Raw genomic sequence first — 21,817 nt, 5'->3', positions numbered from 1 at the left:
TAACTTCCCTGGTCTTTCAATAATGTACAATAACAACTAGTGGAGCTGTGTTCTGCTATTCACTGAAGTGCATAGTAGACCCGAAGTAGAGAAACAGGTTCTAATCCTCTTACAGAATCATAATAGGACTGATCTGAATGGCCCTTATTAAAAACAAGTGACTTCGTGGGTCAGCTTTGATGAAATCAAATCAAATTTTATTAGTCACATGCGCCGAATACAACAGGTGTAGATCTCACAGTGAAATGCTTACTTACGAGCCCCTAACCAACAATGCAGTTTAAAAAAATAAAGGACAAGAATAAGAAATAAAAGAAACAAGCAATTAAAGAGCAGCAGTAAAATAACAATAGCGAGACTATATACAGGGGGCACCGGTACAGAGTCAATGAGTGGGGGCACCGGTTAGTTGAGATAATATGTACATGTAGGTAGAGTTATTTAAAGTGACAATGCATAGACGATAACGACAGAGAGTAGCAGGGTTGTAAAAAGGGGGGGGGGGGGGCAAATAGTCTGGGTATCCATTTGATTAGATGTTCAGGAGTCTTATGGCTTGGGGGTAGAAGCTGTTTAGAAGCCTCTTGGACTTAGACTTGGTGCTCCGGTACCGCTTGCCGTGCAGTAACAGAGAGAACAGTCTATGACTGGGGTGGCAGGAGTCTTTGACAATTTTTAGGGCCTTCCTCTGACACCGTCTGGTATAGAGGTCCTGGATGGCAGATGGCAGGAAACTTGGCCCCAGTTATGTACTGGGCAGTTTGCATTACCCTCTGTAGTGCCTTGCGGTCGGAGGCCGAGCAGTTACCATACCAGGCAGTGATGCAACTGGTCAGGATGCTCTCAATAGTGCAGCTGTAGAACCTTTTGATGATCTGAGGACCCATGCCAAATCTTTTCAGTCTCCTGAGAGGGAATAGGTTTTGTCGTGCCCTCTTCAAGACTGTCTTGGTGTGCTTGGACCATGTTAGTTTGTTGGTGATATGGACACCAAGGAACTTGAAGCTCTCAACCTGCTCCAGTGCAGCCCTTTTGATGAGAAAGGGGGCGTGCTCGGTCCTCTTTTTCCTTTGGTTCACAATCATCTCCTTTGTCTTGATCACGTTGAGGGATAGGTTGTTGTCCTGGCACCCCTCTGACCTCCTCCCTATAGGCTCTCATTGTTGTCGGTGATCAGGCCTACCACTGTTGTGTCATCGGCAAAATTATTTATGATGTTGGTGTCGTGCCTGGCCGTGCAGTCATGAGTGAACCGGGAATACAGGAGGGGACTGAGCACACACCCCTGAGGGGCCCCTGTGTTGAGGATCAGTGTGGCAGATGTGTGTTACCTACCCTTACCACCTGGGGGCAGCCCGTCAGGAAGTCCAGGATCCAGTTGCAGAGGGAGGTGTTTAGTCCCAGGGTCCTTAGCTTATTGATGAGCTTTGAGGGCACTATGGTGTTGAACGCTGAGCTGTAGTCAATGAATAGGCATTCTCACATAGGTGTTCCTTTTGTCCAGGTGGGAAAGGGCAGTGTGGAGTGCAATAAAGATTGCATCTGTGGATCTGTTGGGGAGGTATGCAAATTGAAGTGGGTCTAGGGTTTCTGGGATAATGGTGTTAATGTGAGCCATGGTCAGCCTTTCAAAGCACTTCATGGCTACAGATGTGAGTGCTACGGGTTGGTAGTCATTTAGGCAGGTTACCTTAGTGTTCTTGGGCACAGGCACTATGGCGGTCTGCTTAAAACATGTTGGTATTACAGACTCGGACAGGGAGAGGTTGATAATGTCAGTGAAGACACTTGACAGTTGGTCAGCGCATGCTCGCAGTACACGTCCTGGTAATCCGTCTGGCCCTGTGGCCTTGTGATTGTTGACCTGTTTAAAGGTCTTATTCACATCAGCTGCAGAGAGCGTGATCACACAGTCTTCCAGGACAGCTGGTGCTCTCATGCATGTTTCAGTGTTATTTGCCTCGAAGTGAGCTTAGAAGTAATTTAGCTCGTCTGGTAGGCTCGTGTCACTGGGCAGCTCTCGGCTGTGCTTCTCTTTGTAGTCGGTAATGGTTTGCAAGACCAGCCACATGCGACGAGCGTCAGAGTCGGTTTAGTACGATTCAATCTTAGTCCTGTATTGAGGATTTGCCTGTTTGATGGTTCGTCGGAGGGCATAGTGGGATTTCTTATAAGCTTCCAGGTTAAAGTACCGCTCCTTGAAAGTGGCAGCTCTAGCCTTTAGCTCAGTGCGGATGTTGCCTGTAATCCATGGCTTCTGGTTGGGTTATGTACTCACAGTCACTGTGGGGATGATGTCATCGATGCACTTATTAATGAAGCCAATGACTGATGTGGTGTACTCCTCAATGCCATCGGAGGAATCCCGGAACATATTCCAGTCTGTGGTAGCAAAACAGTCCTGTAGCTTAGCATCTGCTTTATCTGACCACTTTTTTATTTATCTAGTCACTGGTGCTTCCTGCTTTCATTTTTGCTCGTAAGCAGGAATCAGGAGGATATAATTATGGTCAAATTTGCCAAATGGAGGGCGAGGGAGAGCTTTGTATGCGTCTCTGTGTGTGGAGTAAAGGTGGTCCAGAGTTTTTTTCCCTCTGGTTGCACATTTAACATGCTGATAGAAATTAGGTAAAACGGATTTAAGTTTCCCTGCATTAAAGTCCCCGGCTACTAGGAGCACCGCCTCTGGGTGAGCATTTTCTTATTTGCTTATGGCGGAATACAGCTCATCTGTCTTAGTGCCAGCCTCAGTCTGTGGTTGTATGTAAACAACTACGAAAATACAGATGAAATCTCTCTAGGTAGATAGTGTGGTCTACAGCTTATCATGAGATACTCTACCTCAGGCAAGCAATAGCTCAAGATTTCCTTAGATATCGTGCACCAGCTGTTATTTACAAAAATACATCGTCCGCCGCCCCTTGTCTTACCAGACACCACTGTTCTATCCTGCCGGTACAGCGTATAACCAGCCAGCTGTATTTTGATAGTGTCGTCATTCAGCCACGACTCTGTGAAGCATAAGATATTACATTTTTGAATGTCCCGTTGGTAGTTTAATCTTCCGCGTAGGTCATTGATTTTATTCTCCAAAGATTGCACGTTTGCTAGCAGAATGGAAGGAAGTGGGGGTTTATTCGATCGTCTACGAATGCTCAGAAGGCAGCCCACCCTCTAGCCCCTTTTCTCCGCCTCTTCTTCACGCAAATCATGGGGATCTGGCCTGTTCCTGAGAAAGTCGTAATTAAATTTGTGTCGGGCTCGTCAGACTCGTTAAAGGAAAAAAGGATTCTGACAGTCCGTGGTGAGTAATCACAGTCCTGATGTCCAGAAACTATTTTCGGTCATAAGAGACGGTATCGGCAAAATTATGTACAAAATAAGTTAAAAAATAAGTTGCAAATAAACAAACAAAAAGCCCAATCGGTTGGGGACACGTAAAACATCAGCCTTCTTCTCCGGCGCCATTGATACATCAAAGATCTGAGGCCAGAGTGCTTAGAACTCTGCCATTCCAACATAGAACTCTGACATTTCAACTGCCATACCAACTTTCAGCACCTATACAGCAGGCTACCTCTGGGGCGGCAGGTAGCCTAGTGGTTAGAGCGTTGGACTAGTAACCGAAAGATCGAAGAATCCCCGAGCTGACAAGGTAAAAATCTGTCGTTCTGCCCTGAACAAGGCAGTTAACCCACTGTTCCTAGGCCGTCATTGAAAATAAGAATCTGTTCTTAACTGACTTGCCTAGTTAAATAAAAGGTTAAAAAAAAATATATATGAGTATCCTACACCCAAAAGCATTTCAAGATTACTCAATGACAATCAATCAAGCCAAACAAACAAACAAAAATAATTCCAGAACGATAAGGAAGACACATATGACCATAGATATAAAACAGTGTTTTATACCTATGCACATGACAAGGCAAAGGGAACCTTAATGTACATTCCAGAATGTGAATCCCACTGAGGCCTTCAGGGTGGCTTTGTGTGTGTGTGCGCACATCGGAACAGAGAAATGTTACAGTACACTGCCTGAGCCACATACCTCTGAACAATTCTAGCACACTAATGACACATTAATGTAAAAGTCAAAATGACTGACACTCAAACTCGCATGGCATCATAAGCATTATAGGGACTTATTTGTTAAAGTAACCTGAATTTTTTGGTGCAAACCTACTGGTACCATGTATGAAGAACGATACACAAAATTGAAAGTTACCATCATGTCTAAATGTAAGTCTTTAAAAACCTTGTCCCAAGGCTATTGCACTGGATGATTGGTGCAGAAGATTAGAATTGTATTAGCGGGTCTTCTGTGCAATGTAGCAACACACATTATGTAGTAGACTTAATGTGTTTTATCATAGTTGCTTGCATCCAAAAGGCCTCTATTATAACGTTTCAGGTAAGACCCAAGTGCAGACTGTGTTGAAGTAACAATGTTTATTACAGCAACAGGGGCTGGCAATGACAGGTCAAGGCAGGCAGGGGTCGATAATTCAGAGGGGTGGGGCCAAGATACAGGACGACAGGCAGGCTCAGGGGCAGGCAGAGTGGTCAGACAGGCGGGGGTCAAAACCAGGCAAGGGTCAAAACCAGTAGGGCGAGAAAAAGAGAGAATGGGGAAAAGCAGGAGCTGAGAAAAACGCTGGTTGACTTGACAAACAAGACGAACTGGCAACAGACAAACAGAGAACATGGGTATAAATACACAGGGGATAATGGGGAAGATGGGCGATACCTGGAGGGGGGTGGAGACAATCACAAGGAAAGGTAAAACAGATCAGGGCGTGACAGTACCCACCCTCTAGGGACGCCACCTAGCGAAGGGCTGTGAGACATGGGTTTACATCTAGACACCTGAAAAGTAGGAAGTATACGGAGGGTACAGGGCAACAGAGGATGAACAGCAGAGGGGCTAATGATCTTGGAGCAGGGGGGAAAGGTCTCGGCTTCCGGGGGTGTAGCCGCGGGGCTATAGCGGCGTGTCAGAGCATCCGGCTTAACATCCTTGGTTACTTGTTGGTGTTGCGGAAGTGAAGTGGCCCGGGCCTTACTGAACCCCTCCCGGAGGTCCTGGTACTCCACAGGAATGGCAGAGAGATCCGGTGCAATTTCCAAGCACCCAGGAAGACATCCCGGGGAAGGCAGAGCTGATTTCAGGCAATGAGTGTGGCAGAACGGGCTCCAGCCGATGATGGCACCAGTAGACCAGTCAATCGAGGGATTGTGTCGCTGGAGCCAAGAGAATCCCAATACCACAGGAACCTGCTGAGACTCAGTTAGCAGGAATTGGATCGTCTCACTGTGGTTCCCGACACTCGTAGGTTGATGGGGGTGGTATGGTGGGTGACCCAGCCTATAGAGCGCCCGTCCAGTGCTCTAACATTCCTTGACATCAGCATAATGATGTACGCTATCCTCGAGCGGTTCGAGGGGACCGAAATAGGCTACAGCTCGAAAACAAGGGAGCACTGGGAGAGAAAGGCCCGGCAGGTTCTGGAATCTCCATCGTAGCGCTCCGGGGGAGGTAAGTGGGGTTCCTGGGAAACCTGGGTGACGGCGCTGCTACCAGCCAGGTTACTGAGGGGCTGGGAGGTTACCGTTGTGGTAGACTGCCTAGTAGGCAACACACGGAATTGCTCCCGCAATGCGTCCAAAACTAGGTCGTGACGTTCGGCCATGGCCTGGAACCCTTCCATCAGGCCGCGAAGCAACTCCTTGTGCCTACCAATGGTGGCTCCTTGGGAGGAGATGGCGTTGCGGAGCTGGTCCAAGTGTGTTGGGTCAGTCATGGCCAGTTTGTACAAACATTTTTAAACAGAGAACACAGGTATAAATACAAAGGGGATAATGGGGAAGATGGGCGACACCTGGAGGGGGGTGGAGACAATCACGGACAGGTGAAACAGATCAGGGCGTGACATCTATTGCTCTACTTTGAGCTTCATATCATCCAGTGATAGAGGAAAGACATGGTGAGACTTTCCTGTTAATCCCAGTTTGGTAAACCAGGCATGGCAAAAACATGAACTTCATTATCTGATACACTAAAAGATTCAGTGTTTCCCCTGTATTAATTTAGCGGCGGCCACACCAAATATATATTTTTTTATTTATTTGTTTAAAAGCCATTTTTGGGATGGAAAAATGCTTTCAGTGTACAGTTAAATAACTACCGTAATTTCCGGACTATTAAGCGCTCCTGAATATAAGCCGCACCCACTGAATTTAAAAATATATATTATTTTGTACATAAATAAGCCACACATGTCTATAAGCCGCAGGTGCCTACCGGTACATTGAAACAAATGAACTTTACACAGGCTTTAACGAAACACGGCTTGTAACAAAAATAAATAGGCTTTAACGAAACACGGCTTGTAACATAAATAAATAGGCTTTAACGAAACACGGCTTGTAACAAAAAATAAAAAATTAGCAGTAAGCTTTAGTTGTCTTTTTGCACTGAGTCAATTCCTCACGCTGCTGTTTCCAACGTCTTATCATCGACTCATTAAGACCAAGCTCCCGTGCAGCAGCTCTATTTCCTTTTCCAACAGCCAGATCAATCGCCTTCAACTTGAAAGCTGCATCATATGCATTTCTCCATGTCTTTGCCATGATGAGGGTGACAAAATGACTACCGTAATAAGTTTGAGAGTGCTCGATTTAATCTAAACAGTAAACAAAAAAGTTGTTTGACCTTAACCCGTTCGGCAATTTCATTGGTCTAATGAAAGCTTCATGCCGCCAAAAAACTGAGCACGTCACAGAATGTGTTTTAAAAAAAATAAAATAAATTGAAAGCGGGAAAAATCCATTTATTAGCCGCGTCGTTGTTTAAGCCGCGAGGTTCAAAGCGTGAGAAAAAAGTTGCGGCTTATAGTCCGGAATTTACGGTAATCCCAGACAAAGTATTTAGAAAAGATAATTGACTTAAATATTTTTTTATATGATCTTTGAGAACTAGAAATCACCTAAATAAAAAGCTACACAATCAGAGTATTTTTTCACACCGCAACATTTTCGCTCAGATCTGTGGATAATTTTGAATAATTCCCTGTCGCCAATTCCGGACAGAGTTAAGCCATGCCCCCCCCCTTCTGCAACCGTTTCCACCGCTGCTAAAAACAAAGAGGTTACAGTAATCATTAACCACAACTGTATGTACAGTAGATAGAGACCCAAACTTTAATACTGACTCAACCAGCAGTTCTTACCCCCTCTATCAAAGCATAGTTGCACCAGGGATACACATACACACACAAACACACACCAATATGTATACCTTTCATTTCCCCTTGACAAAAGTGGTTCTAAATAATCATACAGTGGGGGAAAAAAGTATTTGATCCCCTGCTGATTTTGTATGTTTGCCCACTGACAAAGAAATGATCAGTCTATAATTTTACTGTTAGGTTTATTTGAACAGTGAGAGACTATTCTGTCTCTCACTGTTCAAATAAACCTAACAAAAAAAATATCAAGAAAAACGCATGTCAAAAATGTTATAAATTTATTTGCATTTTAATGAGGGAAATAAGTATTTGACCCCCTCTCAATCAGAAAGATTTCTGGCTCCCAGGTGTCTTTTATAAAGGTAACGAGCTGAGATTAGGAGCACACTCTTAAAGGGAGTGCTCCTAACCACAGCTTGTTACCTGTATAAAAGACACCTGTCCACAGAAGCAATCAATCAATCAGATTCCAAACTCTCCACCATGGCCAAGACCAAAGAGCTCTCCAAGGATGTCAGGGACAAGATTGTAGACCTACACAAGGCTGGAATGGGCTACAAGACCATCGCCAAGCAGCTTGGTGAGAAGGTGACAACATTTGGTGCGATTATTCGCAAATGGAAGAAACACAAAAGAACTGTCAATATCCCTCGGCCTGGGGCTCCATGCAAGATCTCACCTCGTGGAGTTGCAATGATCATGAGAACGGTGAGGAATCAGCCCAGAACTACACGGAAGGATCTTGTCAATGATCTCAAGGCAGCTGGGACCATAGTCACCAAGAAAACAATTGGTAACACACTACGCCGTGAAGAACTGAAATCCTGCAGCACCCGCAAGGTCCCCCTGCTCAAGAATACATTTACATGCACATCTGAAGTTTGCCAATGAACATCTGAATGACTCAGAGGACAACTGGTGAAAGTGTTGTGGTCAGATGTGACCAAAATGGAGCTCTTTGGCATCAACTCAACTCGCCGTGTTTGGAGGAGGAGGAATGCTGCCTATGACCCGAAGAACACCATCTCCACCGTCAAACATGGAGGTGGAAACATTATGCTTTGGAGGACAGGACAACTTCACCGCATCATTTGACGGGGCCATGTACTGTGAAATCTTGGGTGAGAACCTCCTTCCCACAGCCAGGGCATTGAAAATGGGTCGTGGATGGGTATTCCAGCGTAACAATGACCCAAAACACACGGCCAAGGCAACAAAGGAGTGGCTCAAGAAGAAGCACATTCAGGTCCTGGAGTGGCCTAGCCAGTCTCCAGACCTTAATCCCATAGAAAATCTGTGGAGGGAGCTGAAGGTTCGAGTTGCCAAACGTCAGCCTCGAAACCTTAATGACTTCGACAACATCTGCAAAGAGGAGTGGGACAAAATCCCTCCTGAGATGTGTGCAAACCTGGTGGCCAACTACAAGAAACGTCTGACCTCTGATTGCCAACAAGGGTTTTGCCACCAAGAACTAAGTCATGTTTTGCAGAGGGGTCAAATATTTATTTCCCTCATTAAAATGCAAGTCATTTTATAACATTTTTGACATGCGTTTTTCTGGATTTTTTTGTTGTTATTCTGTCTCTCACTGTTCATATAAACCTACCATTAAAATTATAGACTGATCATTTCTTTGTAAGTGGGCAAACGCACAAAATCAGCAGGGGATCAAATACTTTTTCCCCCCCTGTAATTAACTATTTCTATACAATGGGTGGGTCTAATCCTGAATGCTGATTGGTTACAACTGCATTCCAGCCGGTGTCTGTTCCACAAGTTACCACCGGCTAAGTCTATTAAATTAAAATACCTATTTACTCTGTTCCATCTGACTGCGCATATCCACTGTCTCATCAGCCCAGCCAGGAAATGTATAAACTTGATCTCCACTATAAAAAGCATCTAGACATTATCTCATATTTCTTTTAGACTAACATGTAGTTTTCAACAGCGGAGACCTTGCTGTCTGTCTCTCTGACATTTGCAATATTGTTTCAAGATTCAAATTCGATCTCCAGCTGTGGCATTGTATGAAAGTTTCAGGAGTCGGGATGACACAGACAGGCAGGCAGCTTTTCTCAGCCAGTCGAAATCATAAATCAGCATAATTTTTATATATACAAAGAAATATCAATAGAAAAAACAGGTAAAACGAAACGAAGTGCAGCTAGTTTGCAGTCTTTCCAGCTTCAGTTTGAAGTTATTGCGTTAGCTGTGTTGTTGGCTAACTCCTCTGAACAACAGTGTCCTGGCGAGAGAGCCAGGTGAAATCGTGCATCTTTAGCTCATTGTTATGGATGTATGCAAATAAATGTCACTAGAAAACAGCTTATGCAAATGCAGATACTTTTTTGTTATTCTGGCTGCACTGTTTGACATGACTGTAAGTTTGCCGTAGTTGGCTAGCTAGTAAGCAAGGGATAAGAACGTTGCCAGCCTGTATGGCAATAGAACTTTTAGGACAAACGACTGGGTTGCATCCATAGATACAGAACAAAAAGACTTAATGACTGAGTCGCGTCTCTGGCAACCGAACCGATAGAACGAACAACCAGCCGGCTTGGGTAGCAACCCTAGATTTGTGTCGGGACTATATCTTGTGGAAGGATGAAATGGCAGGAATAAATTCATCAAAATAACGTTTTTAATGAAAATATGTTGCATAAAAGTGCTAACGCCCTTGAAGCTGGTGTTTGGAGGATATATTGGCTCGACTTCGTCTCGGGCCGCACAACACCCGTGGCAATATATCCACCCAACAACGGCTTCTCTGGCATTATCACTTAAATAGAATCCCTCACATTCTCCTCCGCTAACGCAAATCACCAGCGGTCTGCCAGTCGTCTACCTGGTAATCTCTCATAGCCAGCCAACAAAAGCACTGCCAGATCACCTCACACATACCACACACACACACACACCCCAAAACACACACACACTTCATCTCATTCAAACTCAGTAAATCGCAGTCTGAAGGTTCCACACACAGCACAAACCACAAACCACCTCTTCAGACCAGACACAGGTAGTTACACAGTGAGAACTTCTATCAATACTACCGTTTGTTCATTGTACTGATTGTGGACTTTCTGGTGTGGTGAGAGGCAAGGCTCTATGTTGTCTTTGTGCAGGTCCGCTACACCATAAAACTTTTACAGGCCAGTTATAATAACTCTTTAAATGAGTGAAATATAGCACAGCTTACATCCACAAAGCAGAGCATTTAAGTCTGGCTCTCATTCAGAGGTGAGAGGAGCCGTGCTGCAGAGGCAGAGCTATGACCTTAGGGTGGAGACTACACTTCACCTTGTAAGACAGATGTGTAGGTTCAACCTTTATGGTACATTTCTGGCCATACAGACATATACCAGTGAGAGTTAAACTGAAACATGGTAAAACCTAGTCAACTCTAGTAAGAGTAAGTGAGTATCTGTGAGTACTTCAAAGTACTGTTGTAAAAACGTCACGGCTCACTAGAGAATTTAAGTTCTGTAATCAGAGATAACGGTCTAAACAACAAGAGAAAACTAGGATATGAATCATGAATGTTGCGTGTTCCATGTGACCCAGTGACTGCTTATTGCGGCCAGATTTACAGATCAAACAGGCGACCAGGCTCTCAATAACAGAAATAAAACGTCTTCAGGTCAACTCTGAAACACTGGTAAACTAGTAAAAAAACAAACTGATACTCTACTCTCACTCTGTCCAGAAATCTGGCAAAACTTCAGCGACTGGCCGGCCAGCCGGCTGGCTGGCCCACCCAGGATTCTACCACACAGGAGAAGAGGGAGAGAAAAAAAGGCAGTATTAGAGTGAGGGGAAGAGAGAGAGTAAGAGAGGAGAGTAAGAGAGCGAGTCATTACACATTTAATGAAAATAAATGAGAAGCTTTAAAATGACCTTCTGAAAACCCACTCCTAATTCACCTCAAATAGAAAACACATGTACTGACCTTTAGAATAAACATATAGACAGTCAGGTCTGGGCCTACCTGCTCAGAACCAATAAACAATACATTCATCTTTTATAGTTGTCATTCTCTCTTTTACTGGGCCCTATTTCCTTACCACTTGAGCACACTATTTATCAAACACACACATGCTGTCTCTCACACACACACGTATAAAAGAATGGGCTTTTAGTGGTCTCAGTAGGAGACCAGGCCGGATGTAAAAGGTTTCTATCCCAGGGGAGTGTAACACACCAGGGTTAGATTTCACCTGCAGCCCAACCTCAACACAACGCCAGTCAGTCAACCACCAACCGGAGGGAGAAACAGGGAACGGAGAGAGACGGAGAGAGAGGAAACGGAGAGAGGGAAAATGAAAGGGCATAGAGAGAGAGGTAGCTGAGGAGAAACATTACAGGTAGTCACACTCATGTAGGACACACACACACACACACACAGAGAATGAACAACAGTATAGCAGTGCTTACATATAGAGGCACTTCTCCTCTGTTCAGCTCCATGTTCTGAGCATCTGATGAAACAATAAGAAGAAAAGTGGCACGGTCATATATATTATTACAACCATAGTACAACTGTAATAACCAATATGTAACAACAACCCTGCATAAATCTGATTAACGACACACTGTAATCATCAAAACAATGATCAGCATGCCATGAAAATATATCCCAGATTTTGTCCAAACGCCTCTCTACAGTAATTCCAGTACTGAAGCAGTTTATTAAATTGGGCAGTCAGAGCTACAGCATCACAAGGCTCTACTCTCCATGCGGAACACAACCTAATCTTCTCTTCATCCTGGTATGTCGGAACATGAGGTCTTCTATGAAACACCGTTATCCTTTCATTATTATCCCATCTCTCCTTCCATTCCTCCGTCCCTTCCTATTTCTCTTTTTTACTCCATGGGAAAGAGTGATCCAATCTGTCTGTCGGTGTCTAGAAGACATGTATTTTACCTCAACTTTCCCAGAATTAGAGAATCAGCTAAAAGTGGAAGGTTTTAGTGTGTAGTCTGTCTTTGCAGGGTACATTATTTTCTGTGTTTCTCTCTCTATTTTGTGGCAGGTTGCAGGAATGGAGGACACTATGCTGAAAGTGTAACTTTAGCCACCTGCATACACCTGATCCAGTCTGAATACACTCTCAGCTGTTTGTGTGTGTGAATACTGCATGACTTCAAAGTGAAAGAGAGATGCTGTCAGCCCTATAGTGGTATAGCTCAGTCTAGACACGGGAATGATGAGAAACAACTATCAAAGAGGAAAGCAACCAAGAAATCTTCCTTGTCTTATGAGTTACATTTTCCACTGTCGTTCCATGATAAAAGTCCCTCAAATTACATGAACACCCAGAGATTTTGACAGGTGATACTCTGAGTGGTGTGCTGGATGGATGTCACAGGAAATGAATATCACTGTCCTTTTCACTGACGGTTGCTAATGTAGTCAGAGGATATCCTTGTCAATAGATAAGGTGTCTGATGCCACGGGCTGGGGCGTGATTTTCATGATCCTGTAACAGGTGTTATTGTCTGGTATTGTCACTCATGATATTATCATTCTATAATGGTGTTATCACTCTCACGGCTGTGGGGTCAGAAAAAAACGTTGGAACTATGGATAGAAAACGGAACTTTCGTAATATGGGTGCAGGGTAACAGTTTGTGTGTGTAGGGTCGCTGTTTATGTGTGTCACTGTCTGATGTAGAATAATCTATATATTCTCTTTCAAATATTTGTTTCGGTATCTCACTATGGGATATCGTTGGACAAGCCTATCACTACGGAAGGTCCAATCACACAACATCTTTCGAAGTCAGACAGGTCGAGTGGCAAATGAGGAGAGACCCTACTCATTATAAGTCCCCACGCACCGCACTCTGGTCATTCTCGCTCTCTAAGCTTTCCTCAGCACGACTTGATCCTTGTCTTCCTGCTTCACTGTTCTCAGGAGAACTGCAAGGCATAACGCTACCGAACGTGAGTACTGACCGAAAGGAAAGATTTGCTTTGAGTAGAATTCGCTTCGTAGATACCCATAGACTTCCAGTCATTGTGCTAATGGTAGTTAGCATTGGCTCGTGAAACTACCCCTAACTTCCTTCATACTGGACACAGAGACACAAAAATCTGACTCTGGGGAAGTAGATGAAAGGCCTCATTACCAAAATCCCAAAGTATCCCTTTAACTCGAGGATAAAACCATTGTGTGTCCCTCAGAGTTATGGAACCTGCTACCCCTACTCAAGGAGAACCGAGCACAGCACCTGCACACCCCTGCCCCGGCACCGGCTAGCCATGTGGGGCTATGATAGCTGGCAAGGACACACACTTCGTGTATCACCTGCTTGGGGGAAGAACATGCACTGACGGCTCTCGCTCACCCGGTGTCCTGCATGCATTGTAAGGAGTTGCCGAGGACCGGCCTCAAACGGAGACTGCGTAAAGCAGCCCCTCCTCGAGGCTCCTCTTCCTCATAGCCTCCGGGCGAGGAGGAAACTCCACAACCCCGACCCCAGACCTCCTGAGCTCCCTCCACGAACTTCCACCCGCTGTTTGACAAACACACATCGGGGGAGGGGGAGCTCGTTATCGAAGGGGATGACGATGACCGTATTAGTCGTCTCTTCCCTGACTAAGACAATCGGGAAGAGGAACTCCAAGCCCAGGGCTCAAGGCCCTCCAGTGCCCTAAGCGGAGCATTGAAACCCAATAAGAAGTACTGGCTTATTGATGTTTGCAAGCGGGCTGCAGCCAAACTCAATATTGGGTGGAATGCACCTGAAGGGGGCGGCAACGCCGAGAGGGTCTGGTTCGATGAGAAGAGAATCCCCTCTTGCACAATCCCAGGGAAGCAACTCCTCCCGACGGTCCCAGCCTGTTTGGCGTTAGCCAAACGTAACTAGGAAAAGCCCCTGTACAGCAATGCCCTGACAGGGAGTTTGCAGCTTTGGACATGCAGGGCATGGAAGTGCTGGGTTTCAGCAAGCCTCCGGTTGTAGAGCAATCCTTGGCCAACCACCATAAGCCCAGCTGTGTCCTCTCTGACCAGCATTTCCCTTCCTGGAAAGATGGAGCGCTTCTCAGTCTCAATCCTCCAGAAGGTCTACGAGTCTGTGGCACTTTCAGTATGGACTCTGAGTTTGCCGACGACACTGCTTTAGTAATTTCATATGTATACACTGGTTTCTATTCTACTGTATTTTAGTCAATACCACTCCGACATTGCTCGTCATAATACTGATATATTTCTTAATAACTCCATTCTTTTACTTCTAGATGTGTGTGTATTGTTGTGAATTATTATATATTACAGCACTGTTGGAGCTAGGAACACAAGCATTTTGCTACATCCACAATAAATATGTGTATGTGACCAATAACATTTGATTTAATAACACATCCCTACTGATGGCCTACCAGGTCGGAGCTGTTACAGGAGATGGGCAACCTCCTATGCATCGGGACGGCTAACCATGATCTCTGGGAGGAAATCTGCGTTGTCGCATATACAGTTGAAGTCGGAAGTTTACATACACTTAGGTTGGAGTCATTAAAACTAGTTTTTCAACCACACTACAAATTTCTTGTTAACAAAATATACTTTTGGCAAGTCGGTTAGGACATCTACTTTGTGCATGACACAAGTCATTTTTCCAACGATTGTTCAAAGACAGATTATTTCACTTATAATTCACTGTATCACAATTCCAGTGGGTCAGAAGTTTACATAAACTAAGTTGACTGTGCCTTTAAACAGCTTGGAAAATTGCAGAAAATTATGTCATGGCTTTAGAAGCTTCTGATAGGCTAATTGACATAATTTGAGTCAATTGGAGGTGTACCTGTGGATGTATTTCAAGGCATACCTTCAAACTCAGTGCCTCTTTGCTTGACATTATGGGAAAATCAAAAGAAATCAGCCAAGACCTCAGAAACAAATTGTAGACCTCCACAAGTCTGGTTCATCCTTGGGAGCAATTTCCAAATGGCTGAAGGTACCACGTTCATCTGTACAAACAATAGTACGCAAGTATAAACACCATGGGACCACGCAGCCGTCATACCGCTCAGGAAGGAGACGGGTTCTGTCTCCTAGAGATGAATGTACTTTGGTGCAAATCAATCCCAGAACAACAACAAAGGACCTTGTGAAGATGCTGGAGGAAACAGGTACAAAAGTATCTATATCCACAGTAAAACAAATCCTATATCGACATAACCTGAAAGGCCGCTCAGCAAGGAAGAAGACACTGCTCCAAAACTGCCATAAAAAAGCCAGACCACGGTTTGCAACTGCACATGGGGACAAAGACCGTACTTTTTGGAGAAATGTCATCTGGTCTGATGAAATAAAAATAGAACTGTTTGGCCATAATGACCATCGTTATGTTTGGAGGAAAAAGTGCACCAGTCCCTCCTGCTGCAGGAGGGACTGGTGCACTTCACAAAATAGATGGCATCATGAGGCAAGAAAATTGTGGATATACTGAAGTAACATCTCAAGACATCAGTCAGGAAGTTAAAGCTTGGTCGCAAATGGGTCTTCCAAATGGACAATGACACCAAGCATACTTCCAAAGTTTTGGCAAATGGCTTAAGGACAACAAAGTCAAGGTATTTTAGGGGATTCGAGGGGATTCGAGGCTCGACATGGGGATTGGAGGCTCGATCCCCAAGCGCTGAACCAGATCTGGGATAGATACGGTCGAGACACCATAGATCTCTTCACATAGTACAAAGACGCACACTGCCCGCTGTTCTTTGCCCTGGCAGGAGATGCACCACTAAGGGTGGACACTCTAGCACACCCTTGGCCAAGGGTGCTGCTCTACACTTTTCCTCCTTTCTGCCTAATACTCCCTAATCAAGGTTTGTTCCCTCACACTGGTTAATCTTGATAGCCCCTCAAGGTTAAATGGATAGTCAGATCAATATAATAGTTTGTTTAAAACGTTTGCGTTTGCAAGAAGAATGATTTTTCCTAATAATCCCGTTTATATGGACACTTGTGGTGCGCGGGTCAGCTGTTTGTTCACATGCAAGAAATGCTTAATTCTGCAGGAGTTTATAAGGCTATGTGAGAGGTTATAGACCTACAGTCAGTGTCCAGATTTTAGATTCTATTTAACCCATCTGACCAGTAGGCTACAGTTGAAGCCTATTTGAAATCTATCTTGTGACTGTCGAAATGGTATAGTGCCTCACAATCATCACACTGCTATAATCCTCTTTTACCAGTTCACCAAAACTTTTCAAAACATTACTTTTCTGGCCCTCCCTTCTCTTTACTTTACTTACTCTTTACTCTCCATTTCGCAGCTTTTCTCTTATTGAATTAAACTCCGACATTATCTTTTTTGCCTCCATGAATAAATGTTAACTTTTTTTTGCCCGTTCCCAAAAGCATTTGGTGATTGGTGTGTAGGCTATTTGATGCGCGTACAGTTAGGCCCTATAGCCTAGAATTACGTACTAATGCCAGATAAAATAATATTTAATGACTCTAAACCTACCCGCCCCGCGGATACAACCACAGTGACTGTGGGTTATGAGTCAACCTGCGCATCACTAATGGACACATCTGAAATCAGGCTACCTGATGGGACTTAAACCTGCAATATGTAACCTTGTAGGTGACCTGACCAAATTCACATAGAAATGTGAGCTATATATCTGTCATTCTCATTGAAAGCAAGTCTAAGAAGCGGTAGATCTGTTCTATATGCAATATTTCTATGCTTCCCTTAAGTTTATTTTTTAGTCTTTAGTTTGTACACCAGCTTCAAACAGCTGAAAATACAATATTTTTGGTTATGGAAATTATATTTCACGGCGGTTTAGATGGTACAATGATTCTTTATACTATACTTGCTAGGGCGGCAGGTAGCTTAGTGGTTAGAGTGTTGGGCCAGTAACCAAAAGGTTGCTGGATCGAATTCCTGAGCTGACAAGGTAAAAATCTGACGTCCTGCCCCTGGCCATCATCGTAAATAAGAATTTGTTCTTAACTGACTTGCCTAGTTAAAAAAAGGTTGTTTGGTCACAAACTGAAATTAGGCGAATTATTCTAATTTTAGCAACCAGGCAAAGATGGACATTTCTGCATAGTCCCTATTTAAATAAACGCAGAAAATCGCCAATCTAAATAAATGTTTGCAAAGCCTATTTGATTCTGAGATCATACATATAAAGTCTGTATGTGAAAACTATTCATTTTCCCCGCACTTTCTTCACTCACACAAAAGAGGGAGGCTTGCACTACCATTGTTGGCACATGAGCATCTAAAATACACTGCTAGAACACAGATTAAGCTGTTAACATGTATTAATAATTAAAAAGATTGAAACAACTGCTTTTCTGGGCAATCAGGGTATGCTTTCTTTGATTTTGAATTGACACCAATTAAGATTAGCAGAGTAAAGTGTCCACATGACAAACGCCACACTCGGCCTACTGCCATAATCAGTATAAAATCAGATTATTAGTGCTCATGTAAACATACTCAGTGTGACTTTGTCTTTGTGTTTCTTGGATATTTACATTTGTTTTGTTCACATGCTAGGTTGTTTTCCAATGTTAGTTTGAGTTGGAAAGAACTGCTAGCGAGGAGACATTGAAGATTCCCATCTTTTCAGACACCACGGGAGAGCCCCGTTACCCCAGTAACTGCACACCATTAACTGCAAAGCAGGATACCCTGGGAGAATGATATAATGTCATGTGGAATTGTATAAATCGGGTGGTCTTTTGTTTTGCAAACTCTGCTATTGTGCATTCGGTACAGAAAAAAACTCCATGCAAAAATACTGTGTCTAGAGGTACGCAAATTAAATTAAAGGGCAACTATACCCTCCAAAATATGTTTTTAATTTTCTTCCCAGACCTCAAAGGTCATCTCCTGATGTGGTTTAAGGATTGTTGTGGACTTGGAAAAACAACAAAATTGGATGTTCTATTAAAATAAGTGATTTTTGTGAAAACCTGAAGAAAATCTGGGGGAAATCCGAAATCTCGAAAAACAAAACTGAGAAACCGTATTTGTTGTTGGTGTTACTATGGCAAATAAATGCATTGGTTGGTAATATTTATAAGTGGCAGGTAATGAGTGGCTGGTAGATTTTTTTTCATCTACCTGCCACAGTGGTTGGTGGACCAAAAAGGTTGTTTTTAGGCCTTGTTCATAAACCATGTTGTGGGTTGCTCCAAAACCACTCACAGGCATTTGTTTACACCTTGTTCAGTTATGTTACCTCATTAGCTAGCTAGCTAACAACCTGGTTACTTTACCAGTATATCTAAACATTTGGGGGCACCGAAAGAAGGAAATATATTTTTCAAAAGATCAATGATCATAGAAATTAATTCATGACTGATCTCTTGCTAGATCTCAATCAATTTAAAAAATATATGTATATATATTCTGGTGCGTCTAGGCTGCTTTTAACTTTTTTTTTTTACATTGGGAAAATATTAATTTAGAGCCCTGAATACACCACTCACCTTGAAAAAGCCCCAGGTGTTGTGACGTCCTCCTAACCCTGACCGCTCTACTCTTCAGTGCGTCTGTGTGTAAGAAACCTGATTTTGGCCCCTAGCCAGACACTGGGCCTGAGGAGACTAGCTTATGAAAACAATGACTAACCAGTCACTCTCTACACAATAGAGGACAAACACGTCAAAACCAGAAGGAACACAAGTTTTGACATCTGGTCATGTACCCAAATATTTTCAAATGTCAATATCCTGAGAGGTCAAGTGTGAATGACTCTGGTTTCTGTCACATGACATCACCCACGTCAACTGTACATTACCTGAACTGGTGAATCTTGATTTCACCATACCGTTTGGTAATTCCAAAATGTAGCAGCTCATTGTCTTTGGTGCATTTGGAACAGGTGCGGTTGTGAGATAGAAATTATTCTCAGGAACATCTAGCTAAATGCTCATTTATGTGTTGATTCATGGCCCCTGAGAAAGGGATGCAAGCTAGAATGATGACAATGTAACACAGCTGCCAAGACAAGCACAATGTGAGTCCTCAGTCTAGGAAACAAAACCAGTAAGGGCTGATACACAGGTGAACTAAGATAGGAAAACGACTAGACACGTCTTTTTCAACCTGATTTATGATGCTATTAAAGTTGCAGACAGTATAACCTATTAAAACTATGTCATCCTGACAAGTGCTCCATTATCGTCACTTCACAACATTTTAGAAGATAGCTGGGATGAAAATATGATTGATTTTATGGTTGTGGAAATGTTATCTGTTGTATGTTATTAAGGAGCAGGTTTCAATAGAATATGGTTCTTACTACTCTCTCCAGTGAACCAGAGATAATGTGGAAAATAACCTTCTCGTGCCAGGTCAGTCCAGGCCACCAACACGATATCATTTGTCACTTATAAGAAAAAAAACTTTTGGTTCCACTTCCAGGTAGAAAGAACCCTTTTGGGTTCCATGTAGAACCCTCTGTGAAAAGGATTTTTTACATTGAACCCAAAAGGGTTCCACCTGGAACCAAATGGGTTCTACCTGGGACCAAAAGGGTTCTTCAAATGGTTCTCCTATGGGGACAGACAAATAACCCTTTTAGGTTCTAGATAGCACCTTTTTCCCCTAAGTGTACAAGAAAGTGAAACAGCTCTATACACAATGCATTATCAACACTCTCACTAGAGTCCAAAACATAGATCCTTATCCAAGACCTTATGGAACAAATGACCTCCCTCTAACAATACATTAGGAACTAACACTGCAGCACATTTTGTCATTGTATTGCATTTGTCACAAAGTATTTAACAAAAACCTGGCTGGACCCAAGTGTCTAGAAAGAAAAGCTCTGGGTGTCAGTGGCAAATAATTGCAAAGGTATGGAAGAAACCTTGAGAGGAACTATACTCTAAGAGCCCAACCTCAGCAGTACACCGTGTTATACGTATTTATAACGCATTGTAACATCCTCATCATCATCATCATCATCATCTGCCTGCAGTCAACTAGCCTATGCCAATTTACTATTAGAAGAGCGTTGGCATACAACCGCTTGAATTTTGAGTGGGGTTATACATTACAAATTGTCTTGTCTATATTTTTTGCTAGACTAGATGCAAAGCGCTACATTGTGTTGTCGGATTTGACATTACCTGAGTCGTCCGCGCTCTGTTCGCTAGACCTGTTGAAAGCGATTCCCGTGTAGAAAGTTGAGCGATCACTTTCCAACGTCCTATCTACCTCTTAACGTTTACTAATCCCCCCAATAGGCAATAGTAAAAAAAGATCAATAACACGACAGTTTGCGAATCTATTCGGTGAAGTCTTCAGTTCGGTACGAAGAGTGTAGGCAAACTTTATTTTTGGAGAACTGGGTTTCACTAAGCACTGCTGCCAGGCTCGTTCGGTCGGCCCTCTCCTCCACGGTGCGTGGTGGACCAGCCCCTCCTCCATCAGTGACAACCCAGTCACTCATTAATTATGTACTATATGTAGAAATAAGCACCATGTTTTTATGTGCTAATAACACAAAATCATGGCGCATCGAACTCCAATGTCACGCTCCTTCTGAATTCCTTAACGCGGTGCTCTCGGGAGTTTGCTGATGGTTTGGACGTGGCTAGCTATTTTACAGTGACATTCTCGGATAAGAAATGAACAATAATCGAATGTTTTCTGTATTGACAGGGTTGATCAGTGAAGCTGCAGGTCTCCCCTCTACGGGTCACACCGTCACGTTTCCACAGACCTGGATGAGATGGGAGACATGACGCCACTTAATTTACACTTTTAATGCACAGGGGTGAGGTCGTGGTGAGTGGGACTCGGTTTGCTATGTACGTACAGTGCCTTCAGAAAGTATTCGTGCCCCTTGACTTATTCCACATTTTGTTGCGTTACAGCCTGATTTCAAAATATATTAAATCGTTTTTTGTTGTTGTAAATCACACACCCTTAATGACAAAGTGAAAACATGTTTTTAGACATTTTTTGCTAATTTGTTGAAAATGAAATATATAAATATCGCATTTAACCCGTGTGTTGTCTTAAGGGTAAAACAAATGACCTGCCACAATGTTAACAGCAGAGAAAACCCTCTAAATTATATTTTTTCAACTTGAATTTTGATGAGAGTGACCCCAACATTAGATAAAGTGAAACATCGTCTTTGTTCATATTTCCATGAAAGCTGTACACCACCAGGGTACAAAGATAGTCTAGGGTCATTTTTGACCGGGCAGTTCTAAAATCATTTACACACCACAAAAACCACAAAGACACACAATGAGAAATTGTGATTGTGTGCTTCTGATTGAACTCAGACAAAACTAAAACTTCCTAGTGCATGTGCAGCATCTCCCCTCCACATGACTCAAGTTCAGACCAAATAAACAAAATTTCAGACAAAATAAACACTTATTGAAAGCATTGTTTACTAACTGGGAATGCAGTCAGAGGCTATAAAGGTGCTGCAGATGACAGCCCCCCCCCAAGTTCTCTCTTTGCTGAAGCCACGAGTGCACGTTTCAGTGCCCAACAGGTCATCGACCTGATTTTTCAGATGTCCAGCAGGAATAAGGGAACAATGATTT

General features: G+C 43.3%; 1 protein-coding gene across 6 annotated transcripts in view; it reads right to left on the bottom strand.

The window, feature by feature from the left end:
- arhgef28a (Rho guanine nucleotide exchange factor (GEF) 28a) overlaps positions 1-20,807 on the bottom strand; it is a 107,575-nt gene extending 86,768 nt beyond the window's left edge. For 3 of the 6 annotated variants that reach the window (XM_014128070.2, XM_014128071.2, XM_045689857.1), the window contains exons 1-2: positions 20,378-20,807; positions 11,691-11,734 (exon numbers count right to left, since the gene is read on the bottom strand). In XM_014128070.2, the coding sequence (XP_013983545.2) occupies positions 11,691-11,723 (33 nt within the window). In that variant the 5' untranslated portion in view covers positions 11,724-11,734; positions 20,378-20,807. The remainder of the gene's footprint in view (positions 1-11,690; positions 11,735-20,377) is intronic. The other 3 variants (XM_014128072.2, XM_045689858.1, XM_045689859.1) reach the window with 2 other exon arrangements.
- Between the last annotated feature and the right edge of the window lie 1,010 nt (positions 20,808-21,817).

Source organism: Salmo salar, chromosome ssa11 (genome assembly GCF_905237065.1).
Source record: "Salmo salar chromosome ssa11, Ssal_v3.1, whole genome shotgun sequence".
In the NCBI taxonomy this organism is placed as follows: Eukaryota; Metazoa; Chordata; class Actinopteri; order Salmoniformes; family Salmonidae; genus Salmo; species Salmo salar.
Note: the sequence above shows the minus strand (reverse complement) of the source record. Positions and strands in the feature narration are given on the sequence as shown.